Source organism: Drosophila willistoni, unplaced genomic scaffold (assembly GCF_018902025.1).
Source record: "Drosophila willistoni isolate 14030-0811.24 unplaced genomic scaffold, UCI_dwil_1.1 Seg271, whole genome shotgun sequence".
Taxonomy (NCBI): domain Eukaryota; kingdom Metazoa; phylum Arthropoda; class Insecta; order Diptera; family Drosophilidae; genus Drosophila; species Drosophila willistoni.
In genome coordinates, this window is record NW_025814230.1 from 142,453 (window position 1) to 163,049 (window position 20,597).

The 20,597-nt window shown below is 36.7% G+C and overlaps 3 protein-coding genes and 1 long non-coding RNA gene across 4 annotated transcripts; 1 reads left to right on the plus strand and 3 right to left on the minus strand.

Moving 5' to 3' along the window:
- Positions 1-798: 798 nt before the first annotated feature.
- On the minus strand, positions 799-1,020 carry LOC124461212. The gene is made up of 3 exons (XR_006954968.1): positions 996-1,020; positions 892-924; positions 799-819 (listed from the first exon to the last, which is right to left on the minus strand). It is a non-coding gene; the product is annotated as an uncharacterized LOC124461212 (long non-coding RNA).
- A 9,607-nt stretch (positions 1,021-10,627) lies between these two features.
- LOC111519577 (E3 SUMO-protein ligase ZBED1-like) lies at positions 10,628-13,173 on the minus strand. Its single transcript, XM_023180992.2, has 3 exons — positions 13,059-13,173; positions 11,375-12,999; positions 10,628-11,317 (listed from the first exon to the last, which is right to left on the minus strand). Exons 1-3 carry the CDS (start codon positions 13,081-13,083, stop codon positions 11,129-11,131), a joined length of 1,839 nt encoding a protein of 612 aa, XP_023036760.2. The 5' UTR covers positions 13,084-13,173; the 3' UTR covers positions 10,628-11,128.
- Positions 13,174-15,435: 2,262 nt separating this feature from the next.
- Positions 15,436-16,260, minus strand: LOC124461211. Its single transcript, XM_047012771.1, has 3 exons — positions 15,799-16,260; positions 15,524-15,574; positions 15,436-15,459 (listed from the first exon to the last, which is right to left on the minus strand). Exons 1-3 carry the CDS (start codon positions 16,246-16,248, stop codon positions 15,436-15,438), a joined length of 525 nt encoding a protein of 174 aa, XP_046868727.1. The 5' UTR covers positions 16,249-16,260.
- A 2,803-nt stretch (positions 16,261-19,063) lies between these two features.
- On the plus strand, positions 19,064-20,389 carry LOC26529181 (trichohyalin). The gene has a single exon (XM_015176585.1). It carries the CDS (start codon positions 19,064-19,066, stop codon positions 20,387-20,389), a length of 1,326 nt encoding a protein of 441 aa, XP_015032071.1.
- Positions 20,390-20,597: the final 208 nt, after the last annotated feature.

A 20,597-nucleotide genomic window follows, 5' to 3' on the forward strand; every position in this document is an offset into this window, starting at 1 on the left:
CATAAAACTCTTTTCTCAATGATATCGATGGTTTGTCATCGATATCGTTGATAACCTTTAAATTATGCACCTCTGAACTGGATCAATACAATCGACCGCTTCTCGTCTCTCGACCCATTCCCACATTTATGTTGTATTCTTATTTCTATTTTTTTGGTTTTTAAATGTATTTTTGGCACAGGCCAAACTAGTTCATAGGGTATTTTCGGGAGGGTCGCCGGGGTGAGAGTTTTGAATTGATTCTGAAAAGAGAAAAAATTTATCAGGCAATGAAGAATACACGTTCAAATTTATATTGCTTACCTAGCAACACGGACAGGAAATTGGGATAGGCTTTCAAGCTATAATTGCCGTTCCTCCCGTCTACATTATGGCTTACTATCAGGTCGTCGGCCAAAACTTGCCGAATAGATTTGACAGGCGCAGCTTGCGAAATGATAAGCGTAATTTTTTTCACCTGCCAAATGGAAAACACATGAAAAACATTAATATAAGTTTTTATTTAGTTTTGATAAAAATAGCTTACGAAATGTTTCCGATTGTCCGGACCCAGTTTACTTTCCATGAGTATAAGCTGTTCGGGATTGCTTATAGGGAAGGCGATGTTGGGTGTTTCCTCCTGAGTCATCATCCTCATCATCTGCTTGATCATTGCCGTCTGCGTTGCGACCAGCCCCTTTAGTCCTGCACCTCTGTCATTATCTGCCTCAACATGACAACGTTGTCTCAGAGAAATGTTTGCAAAAAAAAATTAGTATTGAATTACAGGCTGCCAATAAATTCTTTACAAGTACTTACTTATCTCAGGTTCATTAGATTCTGTAATAAGTTTAAAAAAGAGAGAAAATTCAAAATTTGTAATATTTCGCTATCTATTATTTATATACTTACTTTGTTCTGCGCCATCTGAGCGAAGGGTCGCGTCTGTAATAGATGAAATAAGGGAAAAAATTATTAAAATATTTTTCATTTCCTGACCTTATTCAAATGCTTACCCGATTCTGCCACTTCAAAACTCATTTTTATCATTTTTTTTGAGCTTCCTTGGTCGACCATTCTGAAGAAAAAATATATTATTTACTGTTGTTATTAAAAATTCAAATTCCCCCCTTTTTTTTTTTTTGGTTTTTCGAACCATGGTGGGTGACTCTTCCAAAGATATTTAATGCGCCGTCGTAATAAATATGCCCGATTCATACTAAAAGTATGCCGAAAAGTAAACACCTCCATTTCCCCATTTCTAGCTACCTACAGATGCAGCATGGGAACAACTACTAAACCCCCCTTATACGGCATGGCTACCGCTTTGGTCACAAAATCGAACACAGAAAACTTTTCCAAAGTTGATGCCATTTCTAAATCGGTGACATATATTCCTATACTGCTTGAGCTTATAGGCTCATTAAAAAAAGTTCTAATCTCCGCAAATCGTTTCCCTACAATAAATATTTCACCAAGCTGCTCTGTAAAAGAAACTACCTGAAATGGGATGTTTTCACCTATGAAACAAAAATTTTCTGGCCTTCTATTGCTAAGAGTGCATCCCTTCACTTTTAAACAATTTTCACCTAACTCTATTTCTTCCTCCTCCCCCACAATTAAACTATCTTCTGCGATTTTCCAAAAATTTGTGGTAAAATTTGAGTTGGTTTTCGGACAAATCTCTTAAGAGTTTGCAAATAATTTTCGAAAGAGTATGAGGAGCCTCAAATCGGATCACCGATTTGCCTAACAGTCTCTTTTAAGTGGACTAAGCTGTGAACATTGTAGGAAACACTGTTTTCCCCAAAAACAAGTGGAAAATTCTCAACAAATAAGTTCAACATTCGCTGAGAAGTTTCCACATTACTGTGTCTTTGTTTTTGTAAGCATAGCAACCTGTAAGCACAGTGAAGCAATAAAAACTAGTAATACTGGTCACCATTCATTGTATCTTTAAGAGCTACAATCCCAGTATACAACAAAAACTGTCTGTACTCAGTTGCCTTCCAATTCGGAAGCTCTACTAATGATCTCGGCTTTCTTGCAAACTCTTTCGGAATGTATTTTCGCATGGATATGAATGCTTCGGAAATTTTCTCTTTGTCAGTTTTTGATATTTTACTGACAACTTTATTTGTATTTATTCTAGTCAAAAATTTACGCATGACGCCCAATTCAACAAGATGCATGCAGTCGAGTGGTATTTGTGTTATCATTAAAACACCCATTGCAGATCAAATGCGGACTGAATCTTTAAATATTCGGCTTGATGATGCGACGGATACTTTCTATTGCGAAAGTCTTCATCTGATATTAATTGAGCACTTTTAGTGCTGAATGTCAAAACAGAGTCAACTTTTCGTGAAACCCTAATGCATTTGCTACAACCGTGACTGGAAGTATGACCAGGCGTGCCAGTAACAAATGCTCTTGAAGGAGCTTCACACACAATACCGCGAAGTTCTAAGTGACCTTTTTTTTCCAATAGTTAAGCCATTTTTCATAATCTCGGACAACTCACTTATGAATTTGGACAAAAATTCATCGGAGTTAAATGGCTTATTGTTATGGGCCACAATTGCGCACGCGAACTTTTAAACAACGGAAGTCCGTCGACATTAATATCGATGCTTAATACATCGGGAAGCTTGGACAAAATAGAAAGTTTATTTAATTGCTTCGACAAGCCTGTATGTAAATAGGTGCCGCTTCCCATTGTAACGATGTTAGGTTTGTCGGAGCAATTGAACTTATAGAAGGGCTTTATGTTTAAATTATGTGAATTCAAAATATTCACTAATTCAACAGCAAGCTTCGTTTTGGTTTATGCTTTAAATACCAATTTTTCAATTGTGCATTTAAACCATCACCAACGTTTGCTTGTGCTTCTACGCTCAACTGACATGAATTCGCTGACTACCTGAAACTGGTAGTACACTTTCTTGTATGTTTTGAATAGATCCTAATTCAAGAGACGAACTTCTTGAATTTAAAGCGTCTCTCTCCCTCTTTACTAACCTACGCATTTGCCTACTACTCAACATTTTCCTAAATTTATACATTTTTTAAAAATGAACTACCTTTAATTTAAAACAAAAAGGGGCTGGAAAAAGAAAGAATACATACATAATATGTATTACATATATACATATATTTGAATAATTTGAATAAATTTGAAAAGAACAAAATTATCTTTTATTTTAGAATAATTTTATTTTTTGTCTAAAAAATAAACCATAAAAAAAGTATGCCATGTTTGATTTAAATTTATGTTTTTTTAAACTTTTTAAATAAGTTATTATTTTCAGACAATATATTTGTAGATTTTTTGAATTTTTTTTTTACTTTTTATTTATAATAATATTGAAGTAAACACAAAATTGGATAATTTTTTATTATACAATAATAATAAATAATTTGTTATAAAAAAACAATTAAAACGACAATTCAGCAATTGTAAACCAATTACGAATTAATTGATTTGATTTTCTTTCATAATTAGTTTTCATAATTATACCACAAAAAAATATTTAAACTTGGCACATTGTATGGTTAATTTTTTAACAGAAAAAAAATAAAATTTAAAAAAAATAAAAAAAAATTATTTATTTTGGGAACGGCCAGGGATTGAACCTGGTATATGCATTACTCAATTTTGCTGGCAAAACACTTTGTTTTTATTTTGCTTTCACTTTTCATTCTTTAATTTATCCACTTATTTTTCACTGCTTTTGCTTCTGTTTCTTGCATTAATCTTTATTTGCAATCAAGTACAAATAATGCTATTCATTTTTATTTATTTATTTATTAAACACTAACAACATATACATACATAGTGTTGTATTTCAAAGCAAAAAAAAAAAAACACTTTTTGCCAGTAAAATATATATGTACATATGTAACTATTCCAAATTTTATTGTGCTTAATACACAATTATAATATAAATAATATTAAATTGCACTTACCTTTATTTAATAATGAATTCACTGAAAAATAATTTGTTGTCTCACAATCACTGCTGCTCTTACGAAAATCTCTCGCAAATGCACAGAGAAACGCAAAGTGCATAGCGACGCGCAAACAAGGAAATAAAAAACAACAACACTAACAAACGAAAATTAGGAAGTGGCGCGAGCCCAAAAGGTAAACAAAAACAACAATGCAAAGTTTTATCTTTGCTTTGTCAAATTTTGCTTTCCATCTTCCGCTATGTCGCGTGCCGAAAACAAATAGTGTAATCAAGCATAGCCGACCATGCAAAACTGTATGTAAATATGATATACAATAAGAATACTAAACGTACCGGATTCATTAATTGCATAATCAGGGTACATACATATAAATAAAATATAAATTATATTTATATAATTGCTGTATATAAAAATTTAATCCGCCATCAATTTTATTTTTACTCATAATTAATTAGGGTATACAATAATCATCGAAGCATAAAATCTTCTTTGCTGCTGCAAGATTACTTCTTGTCCAATTTTTTTTTTCTCAAATGAAGAAAAATGTAAAGTTTTTTTCGGCAGCCGATCGATTTTCGATGACGACATAAGCTCGCTCGGGTACCGTCGGCTAAACTCAGCATGAAATACGCTGGCAGAATTTTTTTCTGCCGATGTCAGTGGCTCGGAAGGGTGACGAAAGACGTAGTAGACAGCAAGCAGCGCTGCCGGTAGAGCCGATTATTATATTGACTGTAACTTGTGTTATATTTATCCGATCACATTCAAATTTTGGGATCTGCACTGCCGGCAGCGCTGCTTGCTGCCTACTACGTCTTTCGTCATCAACAGAGTACATGCATACACACACAGACGCAACGCTACATGAACTGTATGTGTATGCGTGCGATGCTTTGCTTTGGGAATAAGGGAAGAAGAAGAACAAATTGTAAAATAGAGAGTAAAATTGTTTTGTTTGTATATTGATGAATCGAGTTGGAGAACACAAATTTTGAGCATGTCAAATTATTATTACCAAGGACTGCAAGGGTATATAAACTTCGGCATAGCCGATGTTAGCTTTTTTGATAATTTTTTTTTTAGTACTATACTTGACAATTTTAAGATTTTAAATTATATGCAAATAGTTCGAAGTATGCAATAAATAAAACAAATATTTTATTTAAAAATATTTTCGTATTATATATTATTGTTAACAGAAATATGGTCTAAAATTAAGGTTTTTTTAAAACACCGAAATGGCTCCAAAGAAATAATCGTAAACAAAAATCCATATTTTATCTTAAAAGACAACAAATCAAACTAACTAACTGCATTCATTCCTTTGATTTAAATAAATAACAAATAATTAAGAGAATTTTTCAAAAATACACCAAATTTACTGTTCGAAAAGTCGAACAGTGGTTCAAAATGGGTTAAATACATATACAATAAATATTGAAATATTAAATTATAATCCTTGAAAAAACTTTTTGGCGCTTGTTTACAATAGTCTATAAATTATAACATATCATATTAAATAGTAAATGATGAAAATTATTTGCAAATTGCAAATATACTTAATAATGGGTCCCAACATAACTTCGTGAAAGTTAATGGTTCAACGCGAAATGGTACATACATTACAAGTACCTATGTATGTACATACATGTATGTATGCATACATGTATCACATACACATATGCCTACAACATACATAGGCTTCAAAGCCTAATTCCGGGAATTCTGGCTCACGCTAGCTTCTACCCGTTCCCATTTGCCCAAATAAAATTTGTACACTCATATTTATTTTGATATATGTATTTGTATTTATTTATGTGTTATATATATGTATATGTATATGGAATGTAAATATTCTATATTTGGTTTTTGCCAAACATTCCTCTCAACTTCTCCATCGGAGATTGTGGGGAGGATGGTGTTGGTGATGGTGATGTTGGTGATGGTGATGTTGGTGGTGGCGGTGGCGGTGCCGCCCTGGCCGCCTTGGTCACACTGACGCGCTTCGCGTTCGGCTTCCAGGCCTTCGGCTTCCCTTGGCCCTTGGCGACACCGCGCCACGGGAATTTCACCGTGTACATGTATGTATGCATACATGTATCACATACATATGTATATGCCTACAACATACATACATAGGCTTCAGAGCCTAATTCCGGGAATTCTGGCTCACGCCAGCTTCTACCTGTTCCCACTTGCCGAAATAAATACTCATACATATGTATTTTGGGGAGGATGGCGTTGATGGTGCTGCCTCAGCCGCCCTGGCCGCCTTGGTCACACTGACGCGCTTCGCGTTCGGCTTCCACACCTTCTTGCCTTTGGCGACACCACGCCCCGGGAATTTCGCCGGTTTATTTGGCCGGCTTTGGCCCTGGCCACCAGGTGCATTCAAGGTGACGTTCTGAAAATAAAAAATCACAAAAATTAGTCCAAATTTAATAGGAAAACAATAAAAAAAAAAAAAGAGGGCGTCTAACGGCTAGACACGATAGAAGTGAAACCTTCCGTAAAACAAACTGAGAGAGAATGAGACGAAAGCAGCATTAGGAGCGGGATAATTATAGGTTCATTATAATATTGCTATAAAGGTCATATTTTTTATTTTCTTCATTTTATTATTTTCTTCATTTTATTATTATTATTCATCCTCAATGTTTTCAATTTCAACAAATGATACGAGTGGCTTATGATAGCTAAAATATGATACAAATGCTTTGGTTTCGATGTTGTCAACATATCTTTGAAATACCGCGTCAATTGTTGTTTTTGATCGTGTTGTTGATTCAGTACGATTGTTACACATTTTTAAACTGAATGTTGTATTGAGAAAGTCAATTAAAGGATACGCTGTGTCCAATGCAAAATTTACGTTAAAATCACCACTTAAAATCATTGGAACTTTATCGTAATCTTTTCTAAGTATCCGCGATACTTCTGGTGTATACTTTATTAAATTTTCATGAATGAATTCCGTGATGCTATTTATTGATTGATTCGGTGAAATATAAATTGCCACAATTAAAACTGTTTTTCCATTGCTCAATCTGGTTTCGCATGCACATATTTCTCCCACTTTAGAGAGCTGAACAGACAGTGATTCTAGTTGCTGTGCATTCATTCATTATATATTTTGTGATACATTTTTATTTACTTTTTATACCCTTACAGAGGGTATTGTAAAATTGGTCAGAAGTTCGTAACGCACAGAAGGAGGCGTTTACGACCTGAGAAGCTGAGTTGATATAGCCATGTCCATCTGTCCGTCCGTCTGTGCGTATGCGTTTTACTCAGCCGTCTTAAGAGCTATCGGGATGAAATCTTTTTTTGGGGTTTTTTATTACCCGGGTAAGATAATGTATGAAAATCTTTAGGATCGGACCACTATATCATATAGGTCTAGAAGAAAACATTTTGCGGACATGGCTATATCAACTCAGCTTCTCATGCTGATCAAGAATTTATATACTTTATGGGGTCGTAAACGCCTCCTTCTGTGCGTTACGAACATCTGACCAATTTTACAATACCCTCTGCAAGGGTATAAAAAGTAAATAAAAATGTATCACAAAAAAATATATAAAAAGCATTATGAATAAAAAGCATTATAAAAAAAATTCGACCAAGCTGGGAGTCGAAACCCCGGCCGCCCGATCGCCAAGCGAGCACACTAATAACAGAGCCACGTCGACACTTTCTAAATTGCCGTCGAGTTCTGTAGTTAAGCACGCATCTCATTTTCGCATTGTCGTAATGTCTCTTTTTCGAGACACGCGAGCACACTAACTACACAACTCGACGACAATTTACGAAGTGTCGACGTGGCTCTGTTGTTAGTGTGCTCGCTTGGCGATCGGGCGGCCGGGGTTCGACTCCCAGCTTGGTCGAAGTTTTTTTCATAATGCTTTTTATTTGTTTATAATGCTTTTTATATATTTGCATCTCATTCTCTCGCAGCGAGCACACTAAGTACAGAACTCGACGGCAATTTACAAAGTGTCGACGTGGCTCTGTTGTTAGTGTGCTCGCTTGGCGATCGGGCGGCCAGGGTTCGACTCCCAGCTTGGTCGAAGTTTTTTTCATAATGCTTTTTATTTATAATGCTTTTTATATATTTGCATCTCATTCTCTCGCAGGCTAAATACTATAAGATTTATATGTGTCTCTGTTTAGTGTCGCTTTTTCGTTTCATCGAGTCTGAAATCACTCCCAACGATTCTAAAGAAGTTTTCACTTCAAAACCAAAAATACTTACACAATTATTAAAAACGAACTTCATGCTTAGCGATCGTGCTTAGAAATGTGCTTAGAGCTGGCAAACTCTATGCTTGCTATCGCAAGCTATTTATTATCGATACTTTGGATATCGATATTTTGATTGGTCGCCGACCCTTTTGAGTCGAATTGGAATATTTAATTGAAAGTAATCTTGAATGTTGTCCAAATATTTTGCCATGATCTTCTTAGTGAACCAGTCCCATAATCTCTTGCTTTTGATTTTTTTTTAATTTTGTATGGCACCAAAAAGTTTTCGCTCATTTTGTGGGGTGGTCGAAATGACCATATGATGAGTAGCGAATTAAAAAAATGGTTGGGCAAATTGACATTAAAAAATATTTGCCGACGAAAGGCATTAATGCATTTTTCTCGAAAACGTTACGAGGAATTTTTAATAAATTTACCTAAACATATTCCAGAAAGTCATACCTAAATTCTGGCATTCAATCTTACTTGAGCCGTTAATACATAGGCGAGTTTTTACCCAACGAAGTTAACCCATTTTTCGCACATTTATGGTGGGGCGAAATGATCATATGATGAGTGGCGAATTGAAAAAACAGCTGGGCCAATCGACATTGAAAAAAATTTGCCGGCAAAAAGTACCCCCCCATGTATGCATTTTTCTCGAAAACGTTACGAGGAATTTTGAATAAAATTACCCAAACATATTCCAGAAAGTCATTCCGAAATTCTGGCATTCAATTGAGCCCTTACCATATAGTCGAGTTTTTCCTTATAAAGTTGGCTCAGTTTTTCACTCATTTTGTAAGGGGCGAATTAAAGGAGCAAGAAGAAGAACGTTGGCGAATTGCATTTGGTGAAAAAATTTTTGTTTCCTGAAGGTACTCCCACATTTATGCATTTTTCTCGAAAACGTTACGAGGAATTTTTAATAAATTTACCTAAACATATTCCAGAAAGTCGTCCCGAAATTCTGGCATTCAATCTTCATTGAGCCCTTACCACATAATCGGGTTTTTTCCCTATAAAGTCGGCCCAGTTTTTCACTCATTTTGTAAAGGGCGAATTAAAGGAGCAAGAGGAAGAACATTGGCGAATTGTATTTGCTGAAAAAATTATTGTTTTCTGAAGGTACTCCCACATTTATGCATTTTTCTCGAAAACGTTACGAGGAATTTTGCTGAAACTCTCTAAACATATTCCAGAAAGTCATACCTAATTTCAGGCATTTAAAAAAAATTTGGACATACAGAGGAAACTATAATTCCACAAACTGGGAGCACAACAGGGATAAATCCAACATGCAAGTTAAGATGGACAAGAGGGTATAGCGGATGCATCTGCAATATTGGCAGTGGCCACGATCGCTGGGTAACATGAATGTCTAAATTTGTTTTTAGCTCTCGGGTGCAGGGTTGGGTTGGATGTAACCCACGCATCCACTTGTTGCTATGTGTGGTGAAAGTCCCGTAAATCCTTGGCGCATATGTCCACTTTCTCTGTGGCTGCGCGCCCATTCATTCCTTGTCCTTGTCTTCCTCGCTTGTACATATTGATTTCCATCACTTTCTTTCGCCTTCCCATTGGCCGCCACTCGTATCCCGTTGACTTTCGCTGCTTTCCCTTTTTCTGGCGGCGCTGCCGTCGCCCGTCGCTGCCCTCAATCCGCTTGTCATACCCAACTTTGCTCAAATTATTTCCACATTACAATTATGCATACATATATATTTGTTGTATTTAAACTAAATCTATTATTTAATAATAATTAGCCTGATTAATTCCATGTATAATGTTGATTATTTTCATTTATATCGCAATCCAATGCACGCATTGTATCTATTGGATAGAGGGCTTCCCCATTGCTCATCCCTCCCCCTTCGGCTTGCACATTCCCTTTTCCAATCCGCAAACCATTATCGTTTTACATGTTCTTCACTCTCCCCCCTACTCCCCGGTTCATAACATGGCCGTCACTTGGCTTTGTTTTCGGCACCATGCATTACCCGCACCCGTCTCGCGGGCTTGCTTAGCCATGACTTTGTTCGCAAAATTTCGGCAGTTTGTGCTCTCACTGCTTTCGATCTCGTATGCGTGACTAGAGCTGGGAATCCATCGATGGTTGCTCCACTCGATATTTTTTCCATCGATGGAAAAAACCATCGATACTATCGATGGTTCCATCGAAAATTTAAACGAGTTATTCAACATATATATTTTGGTGTCGTTTTTCAATATTACAAAGTTTCAAATATTCGAAAAGGGACAACCAAAAGTATCAGAACTCATGACCTTGCCTATAATCATCGTTACGATTTATCTAGCGTATAATTTAACTACTATAAATTTGCCCTTTATAAATTAATTCAACCGAAAATATATTAAAATGATTTAAGCTTGTAATTTCTGAATGTTCTTTAATATAAAACAAAAAAGGTGACTTCTCGTCCTAAATACTACAAAACAAAAGGTGATTTCAAAACTTAATGCTAATGAGAGGTTCTTATTGTACTCTTAAATACTACAAAACAAAAGGTGATTTCAAAACTTAATGCTAATGAGAGGTTCTTATTGTACTCTTAAATACTACAAAACAAAAGGTGATTTCAAAACTTAATGCTAATGAGAGGTTCTTATTGTACTCTTAAATACTACAAAACAAAAGGTGATTTCAAAACTTAATGCTAATGAGAGGTTCTTATTGTACTCTTAAATACTACAAAACAAAAGGTGATTTCAAAACTTAATGCTAATGAGAGGTTCTTATTGTACTCTTAAATACTACAAAACAAAAGGTGATTTCAAAACTTAATGCTAATGAGAGGTTCTTATTGTACTCTTAAATACTACAAAACAAAAGGTGATTTCAAAACTTAATGCTAATGAGAGGTTCTTATTTAAAAAAAAATCAATTCGTTCCAATATCACAGTTATTTTAAAGTAGCCATTGATTTTTGTTAATAAAAACCAATGTGTTCACTTGTTTAGGTTTTAAACATGCTCTCCGTTCCGTCACAATAGCTCCTGTTTTACTAAATGTGCGCTCTGATTCAGCTGAACTTGCTGGTATACACAAGAATTTTATTGCGCATTGTCCAAGTGCAAATAAATGTTCCTTGTTAATCTGTATTGTAGAAAGTACAATTATGAAAGTTGTTAAAAAAAACTACACTTAACTTACCTGCCAATATTGGAGCGGATCGCTGTCATGAGGAGCATTGCGCTGCTCCATATATTGGCGAATGGTAATAATTGAGTCCGCCCGTGAACTTTTGTTTTTTTCTTTTATTTTTCCTGCCATGCATTTAAATAAAAATGGAGTCTCCTCATCATTCCTTGGCAGTTCCTCTGTGGAGTTTTTAGATCTCACGCCCTGTATTACATTATGAACCTCTCCCTCCAACATCAACATGGCCTGCTGGGCATTTGACGGATTTTGGAAACCCTCCTTTTTGAAGCGTGGGTCAAGAAGAGTTCCAAGGCGTGGTGCTGATCTATTCTCATATGAGAATAGCCTTTTTTTTACGTTGCTCTGTAAAAACTCGCAAGTTTCTCTCCCTACAGGTGTTAACATCTGCTCATGGAGCTCTTCCAAACTTTGCGATAAGGCGAAAATTGCAGGAGCAATTAATGAAATTGTAACGCCCTTTGCAGCAGACGCATGTTTTGTGGCTTTTTCGAACGGTTCCAAAAGCGAGCACAAGTCCTTCAAAATCCGAAATTGATCCTCTGACAGTGGAATCGGAGCATTATGACATCTTAAAAGGGTGCCAGTTAGGGGCTCCCTTGTCCGCAACACTCTCTGAATCATTTGTAATGCGCTGTTCCAGCGAGTAGGGACCTCTTGCAATAGAGAGCAAGGATTTTCGGTGCCTTGGGCATTTTTGAACTTTGCATAAGCAATAGCGCTACTCTTAAAGTAGGACACTATTCTTTTTGTGATTTTTAAAACGTTTTGCACATTTTCCAGATTTAAAGCATCTTGCACAACAAGATTAAGAGTGTGCGCAAAACACGGTAAGTGTTTCTTTTTCAATAATTCGCACGCTTTAATCATAGATGCTGCGTTGTCGGTCACAATGGTGTGCAGTTTGTCGAACACTTTCCACTCATCGCATATTTCCCGCAATGTGTTGGCAATATTTAGACTTGAATGGTTTGTCTCATCCATTAGTGGCTTTGTAGATAGCACTGCCGTCTTAAGCTCGAAATTTAAAATAAAGTGACACGTTACAGTTAGATAACTAACATTTGCACGAGATGTCCATGCATCTGTTGTGATAGCGCACGAGTCAACGGAGTCAAGAATGCCCTTCAATTTCTCCGTCATACTCTCGTTCATATTTTTAATATGCGTGTCCCGCAGAGTTTTTCGACAGGGCATGACGTATCTAGGGTCCACCACCCTCATCAAGTTTCTAAATCCAATATCTTCGACAACGCTAAATGGTTGCAAATCCGTTGCGACCATTGCAGCAATGGCTTTGTCAATTGCTTCCTTTTTGGAAGATGTTGGACCGTAAACGTCTGTCCGTGTTAAATATCGCTCTAACTGAGAAGACGTATTTTCGTTATTAACTTGCTGGGCAAGAGGATGGGCCCGTTTTAAGTGCTCTAACAAGTTGGACGTGTTTCCGCTTGTCTTGTATTCTTTGCCACAATAATGACATTTTGCAAGTTGTTTGTTTGGCAATTTGTCAAAATGTGCCCACACTGCGGAAATACACTTTTTGCGCTTAGGCTCCGGTTCAGATTTTGAACAAGATGGTTCATTTGATGATGTTGGAGAGGGATCATGATCTTTTTCTAAAAAAAAAAAAATTCTTAAAAATTGTCCTGTAATTGTTTCTTTTTAAAATGCTTACGGGATGAGGTCAAAAACTTGTCCATTTTAAAAGAGGAACTGCCAGGGTTAAAAATGTACTTTAATAGAGTAAAAGTAAGTACACCTGTATGTAAAGAAAGGCAGAAAAAATTAATAATAACAAAATCTTACTATATATTGCAAATTACTTACACACGTGTTGGAACCAAAAAGAAATTCGATATATCGACATCGAAAAATTTCCATCGATTTATCGCACTCCATCGGTTCCATCGATAATATCGATGGTGCCATCGATGGTTTTCCCAGCTCTATGCGTGACGTAGGCAGAGAGCACCCATTGGCCACCGGTACTCCCTCTCGCGGTTATACACGCATAGTATACGTGTAGTGTGTATGCTTATTCAGCGTATTCGTACATGCATTGTATTTTAATGCAGGGCCCGGCACAAAGAGAGCGCTAAAAAAGTTTAGTTGTATGTGTGCACTTGCTTGTGTGCGTATGTTGCTTTACACTGCCCAAAATGAAACTTCATCAAATTCTGCCTCAAATCAAGAAAACGAGTGCAGCAAATAATCTTATGCAAGAAAAAGATAGAGAAAACAAAGCAGCGATCAATTTTTTCATGTGTGTTCTCTCAACAAAGCGACATAGATCTGGTTGCGTCGAAATGCTGAGGGAAACTAAAACCCACCCTCTCGCTCATGATAATTTTGTGTGAGGACTTCGGCAGCTGTTCGGTTACACGCATACGAGGTGCCGAACAAGTTCGTCCCCCGGGGGATATGAGTGCCGGGCTCTGTTTTAATGTATGCATCTCTATTATGGCCTCTCTGTGCTCTTAAATTGTCTCCCTGGGCCAATGCCCTTTTTCGCTTGCATTTATTTGCTCTTACACAGCCGATTTCGTCTATTATGCCTCCCACGCATCTTCCCGCTTGTACGAAATCGCCAGTGGTTGCGTGTGTTTCGATCGACCATGTTTGATCGTAACTCATTTGCCTTGAATTGGTTCGATCGACCAGTAACGAGCTTGCTCGTATATCGTACATTTGGTTTGTGTCTCCGCTGTATCTTGTATCTGGTGCATCATTTACACCGTTGGATTGCGTTGCTGCTAGTTTGTTGTGTGGGATATTATTATCATTTATAATATTCCTCACACTCCCCCCCTTCTTCGGGTGGGCAGGGGAGGGGGGGCAACCCTGTCCCTTGTACCTTGTGTTTATTTTCTATGTGCGTTTTCTTGTCTCATTTTTCTTTTTTTTATGCTTGTGTGTCTTTTTTCTTTTGTCTTTTGCATCGGCTTTTTATACCCTTGCAGAGGGTATTATAAAATTGGTCAGATGTTTGTAACGCACAGAAGGAGACGTTTCCGACCCCATAAAGTATATATATTCTTGATCAGCATGAGAAGCTAAGTCGATATAGCCATGTCCGTCTGTCCGTCTGACCGTCTGTCCGTCTGTGCGTACGCGTTTTACTCAGCCATCTTAAGAGCTATCGGGATGAAATTTTTTTTGGGAGCTTTTTTTTACCCGGGTGAGATAAAGTATGAAAATCTTTGGGATCGGACTACTATATCATATAACTCTGGAACAAAAATTTTTGCAAAAATTGGAGTATCCCCATGAAATTTACCAATATAATAGAATTTGATATAAAATCTCAGATCCCAAAATTTGACCCTGATCGGATAAATAGAACACAAGTTACAGTCTATATAAATCGGCTCAAACGCTGGTTGCTGCCTACTACGTCATCATTAAATCAACAGATGCCATAGTACAAACTAGGGTTGTGAAAATCTGTAAAAAATATCGTATCGATGATTATCATTGTTTAAAAATATCATCAGGTCTTTTGCGATATTTATCACCAAAATATATCGATATATCGGATATTTCTGATTTTTTTCTATTTCTCTATAAAAATCGTAAACCCGCCAAAATAACATTAACTTTAAATGCATTCTAATTTTTGTTTATTAATTAAAAATAAAACAATAAACTTTTTTCAATTAAAGAGATCTTAAGGTTGAAGTAAGGATACAATAAAATAATAAAACTTAAAAGACTTCATTTCATTTTTTAAACAATGAAAAATGAATTACAGGTTTGTAGAGTGGTGTAAGTAAAATTAGATATATATGTAACATGATTTTACCTCCAAAATTCTTTTTTTAAGGATTTCAAAAAAACTCTTTGTTTTATATGAACATCTGTCATGCGGCTTCGCGTGTCGCAGACAACGCATTTTATGGCGGAGGCCAGCCGCTCTGAAGGAACCGAGCTACCTGGTGTTATAAGGTAACTCATGGCCAATTTTGATAACTTCGGTAAAGTGTTTCCCTGGGATTTCCAAAACTCTAAGGGATCTGTCTCCCAGGGAGCGAGTGGTAAATTTAAAAATAGTTTTATTTCTGTATTTTCCATGGCATCTGTATTTGGGTTTATGGCAATTGATCTATTATGGGCCTCTAGGAAGCTTTCGTTTGTTTCTACTTCCCTCATCTCATCAAGTTGCCTTCCGTTTGGACCATTGTCCATTGAGTTCTACAGAAAAAAAAGAGAAAATATACTATAGCAAAAATCTTTATATAAATGTCAACAATAAATAATCTCTTCAAACAATAGATTTAGTTTAATTTATTTAGTTTAGTTAGTTATTATTATTGTCAAATATATTAGGTTTAGATTAATTAATATTATACTAAAGCTCGTAGTTAAAAGTTAATTCAAAGTGGTCTTAATAATGTTTTTAACATAATTTTACATACTCGTTTTTCAGTGATGTCTGCCGATGCCTCGGTGATAATGTCTTGAATAGCTTCTTGAGCATTGAGCGGCGATAAATATAATTTTTTAAACCGGGGGTCCAACATTGTTGACTTCACCAGTGTTTTGTTGTTTTGAAAAGATTGAAAACGGTCTTCAGAAACTTTTAGTAGAGTTTCTTTAGTAAGTTTTCCTTCAGCCGATTCTACAGTCAATGTACGTATTTTATTTATCAGTAAGGATATTAATGGAATTACCATGCTAACTGTGACGTAGTTTTCACCGCTTATTTTTTCTGTTGCGTTTTTATACGGACTTAGCAAATCACAAAAGTCTTTGCATATATCTATTTCGTGAGCTGTTAGCATGTCTGGCAATCCCTTCATAGAAGTTGATCGTTTTATTAAAACCAATGCTACTTTATTTGAAAGTTTGAGAAAAGAATCAAGCATGTCGAGACACGAATTCCACCTGGTGTCTACACTTTAGACAAGAGTTTTTATTCGACCTTCTGCTATCCCTTCGTCAGCCTGTAACTTTCGCAGCATGTCCATGGCTGCAGGACTGTGTTTGAAATGAGTAACAATTTTCTTCACCTTATCCAAAACTTTTGAGAAAGATGCAATATTTTTTACCACATCATCGACAACCAGGTGAATTGTGTGAGCAAAACAAGAGACGTGTTTGCCATTTCCTACAAATAGACGTGACGCTGCTTTCATGTTGTTAGCATTGTCCGTTGTAAGTGTTCTCCACTTATACCGATCTATTTGAAATTCACGGCAAGCAGTCTCCATTAAACTACATATATAGTCGCTAGTGTGTGACTAAATAAAATCAAAGATTTAAGTTAGGAATTTTCTTAAAATAAATAAGCATATGACATGACGAAACAGAACACAAAACACATACTTACAGTAAAGAACATTTAAACACGTAGACTTGACAATACAGAACACATAGACAAAAATTACACAAATTTAAAAAAAGCTAACCTGTGACATTCTTGCTGCTTGCAAGCAAACCGCCTGTAGAGAATTATCCTTTATAAAATGTGCGGTTACGGTGAGATACGACCGAGTTGAATTGGTTATAGTGACACTGTCACAGGTGAAAGCTATGTTCTCAACACCTTGGAAAATTGTTCTAACCTTAGCCACACATATGTCGTATTTCTCTTCAATGAGATCTGTTACCTGTAAATTAGATTTAAAGGGAAACAAATATATTCAAATTTCTAATTAAATCCAAAGCACTTACCTTGAAACGGCTTGGAATTTTGTATTTTGGTACACAAATTTGTAACAAATTACAGAGGCCTTCCTTTTCAACACCACGTACAGGCAGGTTGTCTTTGCAAATCATATAAACTATTGCTGCCGTAATATCATTATGCTTATCTAAAATTTAAAAAAAGGGTTTAAATAAAATTATATTCAAAATATAAAATAAGAGAATGTTTACCTTTAGCAGACGCCGAACACTTAAACGCGTTCTCAATAGATGTTTGTCCATCAGAATTGTGGTTCAGCTCATCTGGTTTATTCGGTTTCTGAATAAGAACATTAGAAAATTTATATGTCCAAATATTATTCCAAAGCTTGTTGTTGGTTTTTGAATATAATTAATTTTTAAGCGAAAAGTTTGTATTTGGCGAAACATACACATACACGTATACACACATACATAAGAATATAGAGGCCTAGTGACGCGCGCACACACACACTGTCAAAAAATTGCGCGCCAAAATTCCTGAGACTTTTCTGGCATTACATATTTCTTACCTTAACACATGTTGAATGCGCTTCCGGGTGCTTGTTCCTCAAGTGTGACAGGAGATTACTAGTGTTACCACTTGATTTGATAACTTTTGAACAAAGGCTGCAGGTGGCATTTTGTGCGTTTATTTTTGTATAAAAGTTTTTTGCCGAGCTCATCTTTCTTTAAGATTTTTAAGTGAAGTGTGACCAGCCATAATATCAAAAAATATATTTCCAAATAATATCGATATGCGATATATCAGGGAAAAAAATATTTCGATATAAATATTTATTTTTTTTGTAAAAATATCGATATATTTGATATTTGATATATTATCAACAACCCTAGTACAAACACAGGCATGGCTACACTGTATGTGTGTGTGTGACGATCAAACTTGTAAGAATTTTATGAATACATACATTTGTAAGTTGGTATGTATGTATGTACATATGTACAGCTGCATATGTACATATATGTCTATATACATATATACATATATATATATATATATATACATATATATATATATACATATTTATGTATGTCTGTATGTGCATACAAATTTAATGAATATTATTTACATATGTACATACATATGTAGGGATGGATGTACGTATGAACATATTTTTGTAGGTATCTACATACATACATACATATGTGTATACATAATTATGTATGTAATAAAATATTACAGCGTAGCATTTTAAAATAATACATTTCTACTTTTAATGTAATCAATATCCTTAAATTTTTTAGATAACAGTATCAGGTATTACATTACGAATGTTCTAATTTTTTAAGCATATGCTATTGAATTTTAGTTTTTAATACATAAGTAGATTGTTCTACCTATCGATTATTTCGATAACAACACAAAAGGTATCGATTTAGTGTAAGATGGCGATAAACAAGATATTCCGTTGGCAATTATGGTGTCAAATTTTAAAAATTTCAACTTCGGTAATTTACCATATATTAGTATTGTATTAAGTGTTGAATAAAGTGTTAATTGCGAAAAAATACTATCTGGTTTGGTAATATTTAGTATTTTTGCGGTATTTCAAACAAGTGTATAACAAGTGTATTTTTACGCTTGGTCACATTAAAAAACGAATAAGAAAGAATAATTGCGCGTTTTCCAATTGATTTTTAATAAGAAACAAAAACATTTAAATTTCATAGTAATTTGTGCTTTTGAAAAGTGTGTGCGCTTCCTATAAATTTCGCGTTCGCGAGTGAAGTCAGTGCTACTTTTTGACGAACAAGTTTTGGAAAACATCGCCAGTTAATTTTTTGCGTTTGTACTAGTCTTTTTTAAGACTTCTCTCTTTCTAACTATTCATCATATTATCTAACTTTCAGCTTTATTTTACATATCTAAATTATATTATCTTACTTTCAGCTTTTTTTCACATCTAAATTATATTATCTTACTTTCAGAATATACCATATTACTTTTTTAGACAACTTATTTATAATATAGCATAATTTTAAGGTTCTAACATGCCTCGCTTGTCGAGAAAATCTGCTGAGCAACGACGACGAGAAGCTGCAAATCGGGCTCTTACTTACCGCCAAGAAAATGGCAGCGAGGTTCGCGAGAGAAATACGCAACGCATGGCAAATAATCGGCAAAATGATTTGGAAAGACGGGAAAGGGATCGTAGACAGGAAGCACTAGCACGTGCTAGACGACGAGCCGATAGAGCCTACAGGCTACAGGAGCAGCAGGCCAACTCTGCCCAACATATTCTTCGGAGACAGGATGACGCGTTCAGGCAGCGAGAGCGCGAACGGGACGCAGAAGCCCACTTCGTTGCTCGCCAAGATCCTGATTATCGTTCGATGGAGCAGGAGTTCAACACTGCTCAGCACATCGCTCGGAGACAGGATGACGCGTTCAGGCAGCGAGAGCGCGAACGGGACACAGAAGCCCACTTCGTTGCTCGTCAAGATCCTGATTATCGTTCGATGGAGCAGGAGTCCAACACTGCTCAGCACATCGTTCGGAGACAGGATGACGCGTTCAGGCAGCAGGAGCGCGAACGGGACGCACAAGCCCACTTCGTTGCTCGCCAAGATCCTGATTATCGTTCGATGGAGCAGGAGGCTAACACTGCTCAGCACATCGTTCGGAGACAGGATGACGCGTTCAGGCAGCAGGAGCGCGAACGGGACGCACAAGCCCACTTCGTTGCTCGCCAAGATCCTGACTATCGTTCGATGGAGCAGGAGGCTAACACTGCTCGGCGCATCGTTCGGAGACAGGATGACGCGTTCAGGCAGCAGGAGCGCGAACGGGACGCACAAGCTCACTTCGTTGCTCGCCAAGATCCTGACTATCGTTCGATGGAGCAGGAGGCTAACACTGCTCGGCGCATCGTTCGGAGACAGGATGACGCGTTCAGGCAGCAGGAGCGCGAACGAGACGCACAAGCCCACTTCGTTGCTCGCCAAGATCCTGATTATCGTTCGATGGAGCAGGAGGCTAACACTGCTCAGCACATCGTTCGGAGACAGGATGACGCGTTCAGGCAGCAGGAGCGCGAACGGGACGCACAAGCCCACTTCGTTGCTCGCCAAGATCCTGACTATCGTTCGATGGAGCAGGAGGCTAACACTGCTCGGCGCATCGTTCGGAGACACGATGACGCGTTCAGGCAGCAGGAGCGCGAACGGGAAGCTGAAGCTCACTTTGTTGGTCGCCAAGATCCTTTTTATGGTTCAATGCAACAGAATGCTATAGAGAAGGCGAGCGAAACCGTGATGCAAAAAACCGTAAAATTGCAAGACGAAATCGAAGCACAAGAATGCGGGAACAGAATTTGAATTCGTCCCATAGAATAGTTACTCGAAGCACAAGAAGAGTTACTCGAAGGCAAGCTCGAATTCTGGCTCAACACATACATGAAACTCCCGAATGCTTGATTAATGCATCATGCATAGAAGACATACTTAATTCGCCACTGATACCCTTTATGCGAATAATTTCCCTGGGCTACGAAAGGCAGTGCGCAGTAAGAGGGGCAGTAGGTAA